We start from the raw sequence: 7,688 nt of genomic DNA, 5'->3' as shown, positions 1-7,688 counted from the left end.
GTTCCTCCCAATTAGAGTGGATACATTTCTCTGTAAATTAGCAGACTTCTGAATTTATTCTGCTGCTACCATGAGTTACATCATCAATAAAGATTAGTGAGCCCCCATGCAAGCCCAGGTGATGACACTACCTCCAATGTGCTTTTGCTCCCATAGACAGCTCTCTGGTCTTCATGTTAATTTATTGTTTTTACAACAAATGCAGTCTTCAAAGGCAAAATCCAGGGTCTTCAGTGTATAGCAAAAACATAAGAATTGGCCTTGCTGTTCCAATACTTTCAAAGTGGACTGGATAATAATATATGTTATACACTATATAAAACTATAAAACATAGTATACTGGCCAATCTGTAACCTCTATATATCTGCAATGCGTGTGTAGAAGTGGTAGGACATAAGTGCACATAATCAATGAGTTTACCGAGGGCAAAGCAGAAATCATCATCAAGGGTTGAAACCAGGAAAATAACACTACTAACACTAGGGAGCTCGGAAATGGGGAAAAAGAAAATACAGATACAACGTCTCAGAGATGTGCATATATATTTAACAAAACCTAGCAAACACACTGAGAAACAACGAGAAAACTAAATTCATAAAGTAATTAGGGAACTAAAATATGAACAGCAGAATACAATTGGGATGATTACACACAACAACACAAAACTGGTGGTGGTGCAGTCTAAACACTCAGAGGGAGTACCGAGATTTGAAAAAGGAGATCATCCAGTGGGTCTGCTGAATTAACCAGAAAATTGGATTACATGATGGTGTATCTGGGGGCAGGCGGCTCCTCTCTCTGTTTATTGCTCACCCTCTCAACCCCCTCTCATTCTTGCTCCTCAAAATTGAGGAGCGTTCCCTCCTAAACCACAGGCTTCCCCAATTGAGCTGATATGTACCGCATACCTCAGAGTTTGGGTGTGAGTATGTATGGGGGTACATATGTTTCAGTGAACTCTGTTTGCAACCAAATCTTGATCAACCAAAGCCTGATTCAAGGCAAGGCAATGGAAAAGGCATGCAAGGTGAAGGTGAGGTGTGTGCATGGGGATATTCATGAATACCCTCTGTGTCAAGAGACCCAGAGGGCAGGGAGGGCTCTGCCTCGGGAATTCCCCTCTGGAATTTCCCCTTGGAGCAGTCCCAAGACTTAAACCTAATTGATGGTCAGTGATGATTGAGGGATACGGGACACTAAGGAGGAGATTACCAATTGTTGGTACCAAGGAGCTGCTTTTCCAGGCAGCTCAACATAACCCTATTGCTGGGCATTTAGGACTGGATTAGACACTAAATCATCTCATGGCCCATTTCCTTTGATTGGGCATTTGCGATGATGTATACAGGTGGTGTGTGGCATGATGCAAATGTCAGGTGGTGAATCTTCGGTCCACCCCAAACTTCCATTGATTGAGTTCCCCTTCAAAAGAATTGCTATGGACTTTGTCAGGCCTTTGTGTTAGTTTTAGTGGATTACACAAGGTAATGTCCAGAAGTCGTGCCTCTGTGCAATATTCTCAGCATGCAGTGTTACAGAGGCACTCTTTAGAGTAGCCTCCTGCATCAGAATATCTTACGATTGGTGACACACTGTTTTATTCTCATGATTTCTAAGACAGAAGGCTGTGGGCCATGTTGTCCCAGGTTGTGGCACTAATACTACAATACGTGAAGCGATTAAAATAGCATGATGAACATATGAAGTGAAAATGAACTAAAAATGATGTTATTTTTAGTCCCCCAAAACATTAAGATCGGCCAGAGAGTTTTATCTACATACTCACCAAATAATGGTAAGTTCTCTGGATTTTAGGATCAGGAGGCAATCTGTGCTGGAGAGTGGCAGATGCAATTGATGCAAATAATTTTTTAAATGAAATGTATGATTGTACATTTTTTTTGTAATGCCTAGCATTAGTGATTATTCTTTACCATCAAAAATCAGTATGTAAGGGGTGTAGATGGTCAAAGAAAAGTTACTTAGCTATTGTGAAAAAAAGAAACAGAAATCACTAGAGGCATGGAAAGTGAAGGTAAAACAGGCTGTCACATTGTCACCCCTCCTTTGGATCATGGGCGACAAATAAAACTTTACCATAGAGACTTTGCATTTCCATTTGCATAAATACCACATATGCTTCCTGTTAAACTTGATGACACATCAGACAACACACACACACATTCTCTTATCTCATCTCTCAATCTGTAGTGATAAATGGAGTCTATCTTTACACTCTTGCATGTTGCAATTGCCATCATCAATTTTTCCAGAGCTAATAAGACTACTTGTACCCTGCATGGAGAGCCTATATACCCACACATATGGAAGAATGGCGATATCATAGTTGGAGCAATTTTCCCCTTTCACAGTAGCTGGGAAATCACAGATTCATCCTATTCGGCCAGGCCATCTTCAATGAAGTGTATGAGGTAAGCAACATAGGAAAAGAAGTATTTAAGGCAATTATTGAACAACAATTGTAATCAAAATAGAAATAATGATCCACAAGAAGTAAAGTTACTGTTAGCTAAATAATATTAAGTCATTATTATGTACTTTTTTCTGATTTTTAATCAGTCTGGACTTCAGAGCTTTCCAGTATTCACAGTCCTTGATGTTTGCAATAGAGGAGATCAACAACAGTTCATCTTTACTACCTGGAGTCTCACTGGGCTACAAGATCTATGACACCTGTGGTTCCGCAGCATTGGGTGTTAAAGTGGCAATGACACTAATTAACGGAAACAAGAACTCAGCCTCTGATGACATCTGCACAAAGCCAGCCCAGGTGCAAGCCATAATAGGAGAGACATACTCATCAGTGTCCATGGCTATAGCAAAGAGCGTAGGATCTTTCAGCATTCCCTTAGTAAGAATTTAAGCAATATTTATCATTTTGGGGGTATTACAACACCATTAAAAAAAGTAAAGAAACAAACAGCTGGAAAGAAATTTTGTAGTTTATTTCTGATAATAGGTAGAAAAATCCTGACTGAACCTAATGCCTGAGATGACTGTGTGAATCTAATTTTAGATCAGTTACTTTGCCACCTGCGAATGTCTCAGTGACAAGAGGAAATATCCCTCATTTTTGCGCACTGTTCCCAGTGATTATTACCAGAGCAGAGCACTGGCAGAGATGGTTAAGCACTTTGGATGGACCTGGGTGGGAGCAATAAGAAGAGATGATGATTATGGTAACAATGGAATGGCTACATTTACCAAAGTTGCAGAGCAATTGGGCATATGTTTAGAATACTCCCTTCCATTTTTTAGAACCTACTCACAGGAGAAAGTGCTAAGAATTGTTGAGCAAATTAAAAGCTCCACTTCTCGAGTGATAGTGGGATTTCTTACTCAATGGGATTTGGAAATTTTGGTGCATGTGTTTTCTGAACACAACATCACTGGATATCAGTGGGTGGGAACTGAGGGCTGGATCGCAGATCCAATAGTGGCCACACAGGATAAGCACAACATACTGCAAGGAGCCATAGGGCTAGCTATCCCCAAAACAAAGGTGGCAGGACTGAAGGACTTCATTCTAGATATAAAGCCACTGAAGTCTGTAGGAAGTGCCATTTTTACAAAATTTTGGGAGGCTTTGTTTAAGTGTAAATATACAATGCAGAATGATTCAGAGAACTCACCAGTGTGCACAGGAGAAGAGAAACTGTCTGAGATGGAAAACGCTTTCACTGACATGTCACTGATGCCCATTTTCAGTAATGTGTATAAAGGAGTGTACGCCATTGCCCACACCCTACATGAACTTCTTGGCTGCAAACAAACATGTCCTACAAATAAGCAGCCCAATCCTTTCACAGTGAGTTAATACTGTTACAAAGACAGTTTTTCACATAGACTTAAGACTTTTCCCGCACATATGCCTCATTAATTTGAAATCAATTAATATCATTATTTGTATTATTTTTAACCAAAAAATTTTTTTTTTAATTAACATATACATTTTCTCTATTTCTCAAGTTTCTAGAACACCTCAGAGAGGTACATTTCAAGACCAAAGAAGGTGAAGAAGTTTATTTTGATAAAAATGGTGACCCACCAGCAAAATATGAAATAATAAACTGGCAAATAAATAAAGATCGACAAACTGAATTTGTTACCGTTGGACTTTACGACTCCTCTTTTCCTGCTCATGGTCGATTAGCAGTAAACATGGCCACGATTGTGTGGGCACAAAATTCCAATAAGGTGAGTAGAAGGTATAAATTGTATACGTTGCAATTTGCTTTTAAAAAAAACAAAACAATCCCTATATTTCAAATATTTTGTTAAATAATGACATGTCTATTGTTTGTTTAAATTGTTTAATAATCAAATGTGGAAAAAATGTTGAAAATATTTAGGATTTCATTATAAATATTCATATCGATAATAGGTACCAATATCTATATGCCATGAGAGCTGTCCTCCAGGCACCAGAAAAGCTGTACAGAAAGGAAAACCCATCTGCTGCTTTGACTGTATTCCATGTGCTGCAGGAGAGATCAGTAATATGACAGGTAAAAGATTACCTAGAAAGGACAAGGGGGAAAAAATCCTCAGATTCTTCAAGATGCTCAGTAATATTTACCAGCCAATTTCCTTATAAAAGGTGTATCTGCGACTACTATTTCTTTTTTTAAGCAAAGGGCTATCACACCAGTTATGGACCTTGTTTAGTTTACTAATATTTACTGCACTGTATGTTTTTTTATGTGTAAACTTTTACTTTTGTTATTTTTGAAAGTATCTTTTCTCTCATTTTCTTTACAGCCTTCTTTGCATGTGCCTAAATTTTTGCATATGTACACACGCACACACACACACACATTTTACACACACACACACATATATATATATAACACACTTTATCTTCAGAAGATATTCTAAATACACTGTGAGAACATAAATTCAGGTTAAACATGTGCATTATCTATATAATTTATATTTATATTATATAGACATCTGTCTATATACTTTTTTAAGTCTTCTCTCTTTTCTCTCTCACTCTATGACAGACTCTATTGAATGTGAACAATGCCAGCAAGATTACTGGTCAAATGCACACAAGAATGAATGTGTAAAGAAGGAAGTTGAATATTTGTCCTATGAGGAAACCATGGGAATTTTGCTGACAGCAGTGTCCATCTTTGGTGCATTTATGACAACAGTAATAGCAGTCATATTCTTTAGATATAAAAATACGCCAATAGTCAAAGCCAACAATTCTGAACTCAGCTTCCTACTGCTCTTCTCTCTGGCTCTGTGTTTCCTTTGTTCACTTACTTTCATTGGACGGCCCTCTGAATGGTCCTGTATGCTGCGCCACACAGCGTTTGGGATCACTTTCGTCCTCTGCATTTCCTGTGTTCTGGGAAAAACAATGGTAGTCTTAATGGCCTTCAGGGCTACACTTCCAGGCAGTGATGTCATGAAATGTTTTGGGCCTCCACAACAGAGACTCAGTGTACTTGCCTTCACTCTCATACAGGTGCTTATTTGTGTTCTTTGGTTAACAATATCCCCTCCTTTCCCCTTCAAAAATCTAAAGCACTACAAAGACAAGATCATTCTAGAGTGTCATTTAGGTTCAAATTTAGGTTTCTGGGCTGTGCTGGGTTATATAGGACTTTTGGCTCTTTTATGTTTTGTTTTGGCTTTTCTGGCTCGAAAGTTGCCTGATAATTTTAATGAAGCTAAGTTCATTACATTCAGCATGCTAATGTTCTCTGCAGTTTGGATCACATTTATTCCAGCTTATGTGAGTTCACCTGGAAAATTTACTGTAGCTGTGGAGATATTTGCCATTTTAGCCTCCAGCTTTGGTTTGCTGTTCTGCATCTTTCTTCCAAAATGTTATATAATTATACTGAAGCCAGAGAAAAACACTAAAAAGCAACTTATGGGAAAAGTTAAGTGAGCTAATAGTTTAATCATTAATCAGTACTATGGCCCTATATAACGCATATTGCCCACTTAGTCTTAAACTTTTTTCAGACAACTAATTACAGTTCAAAATACTTTAAAAGAATATGGAAACACTGGCTATTAGCTCTGTTGTTTTAAAATAATGCTACAATTATTGAACCTATTCCAGAAATGCTGTACTACAAAAGTATATATTCCAAGAACTTTATTGTTAGGTTTTGTCACTTAACTTCCACTATAGAAATAAATACTATTCTTAACAGTAGCATCATTCATCCAACTGTATGTAAATTGGTGTTACATCTTTGAACCACTTGTATAATGGTGTTCAGTAAATAAATACAACTCTCTTGTTATGATACAAACGGAGTAATACCTTAGGGCCTAACTGTAACTGAACTGTTTAATAAATTGCAACATATCCCAGTTTCAGCAGTAGCTTACAATAGTTTATATTATATGTATATATAACACACTGATCAGCCATAACATTATGACCACTGACAGGTGACGTGAATAATATTGATTATCTCGTTACAATAGCACCTGTCAAAGGGTTCAGATATATTAGGCAGCAAGTCACCAGTCAGTTCTCGAAGTTGATGTGTTGGAAACAGGAAAAATGGGCAAGCGTAAGGATTAGAGAGACTTTGACAATGGCCAAATTGTGATGGCTAGATGACTGGGTCAGAGCATCTTTAAAACGGCAGGCCTTATGGAGTGTTCCCGGTATGCAGTGGTTAGTACCTTCCAAAAGTGGTCCAAGGAAGGACAACCGGTGAACTAGCGACAGGGTCATGGGCCCCCAAGGCTCACTGATGCACGTGGGGAATGAAGGCTAGTCCGTCTGCTCTGATCCCACAGAAGAGCTATTGTAGCACAAATTGCTGAAAAGTTAAAGCTGGCTATGATAGAAAGGTGTCAGAACACACAGTGCATTGCGGCTTGCTGTGTATGGGGCTGTGTAGCCACAGACCTGTCAGAGTGCCCATGCTGACCTCTGTCCACTGCCAAAAGTGCCTACAATGGACAGGTGAGCATCAGAAATGGACCACGGAATATATATTTTCACATTTTCTTTTACATCATGTGGAAGGCTGGGTGCATGTGCATCGTTTACCTGGGGAAGAGATGGCACCAGCATGCACTATGGGAAGAATGCAAGCTGGCGGAGGCAGTGTGATGCTCTGGGCAATGTTCTGCTAGGAAACTCTGGGTCCTGGCATTCATGTGGATGCTATTTTGACACATACCACCTACCTAAACATTGTTGCAGACCAGGTACACCCCTTCATGGTAACGGTATGCCCTAATGGAAGTGACCTCTTTCGGCAGGATAATGCGCCCTGCCACACTGTAAAAATTGTTCAGGAATGGTTCGAGGAACATGACAAAGAGTTCAAGGTGTTGACTTGGCCTACAAATTCTGCAGATCTCAATCCAATCGAACATCTGTGGGGTGTGCTGGCCATCAAGTCCGATCCATGGAGGCCCAACCATGCAACTTACAGGACTTAAAGGATCTGCTGTTAACGTCTTTGTGCCAGATACCACAGCACGTGGTCTTAATGTTATGGCTGATTGTTTTACATATAAATTTATTTCAAACCAGCATGTCTCTAAGCATTTTGTGATGTGTGTAATATTAATTGCGATTCCTTTCATAAATCAGTGATCACCAGAGCAGTAAAATAATGAATGATTTATATGGAAAAACCATCTCATAAAATTAATAAAATTATTTTTGAAG

General features: G+C 38.9%; 1 protein-coding gene across 1 annotated transcript; it reads left to right on the top strand.

Moving 5' to 3' along the window:
- The first annotated feature begins 2,178 nt into the window (after nt 1-2,178).
- Nucleotides 2,179-5,930, top strand: LOC113534650 (extracellular calcium-sensing receptor-like). Its single transcript, XM_026927598.2, has 6 exons — nt 2,179-2,433; nt 2,582-2,873; nt 3,039-3,830; nt 3,992-4,219; nt 4,407-4,530; nt 5,029-5,930. The coding sequence occupies exons 1-6, from the start codon at nt 2,219-2,221 to the stop codon at nt 5,928-5,930; spliced, it is 2,553 nt and encodes an 850-aa protein (XP_026783399.1). The 5' UTR covers nt 2,179-2,218.
- Nucleotides 5,931-7,688: the final 1,758 nt, after the last annotated feature.

This window comes from Pangasianodon hypophthalmus, chromosome 6 (genome assembly GCF_027358585.1).
Source record: "Pangasianodon hypophthalmus isolate fPanHyp1 chromosome 6, fPanHyp1.pri, whole genome shotgun sequence".
NCBI lineage: Eukaryota > Metazoa > Chordata > Actinopteri > Siluriformes > Pangasiidae > Pangasianodon > Pangasianodon hypophthalmus.
The sequence above is the reverse complement of the archived record's forward strand: the minus strand, read 5'-3'. Positions and strand labels throughout refer to the sequence as shown.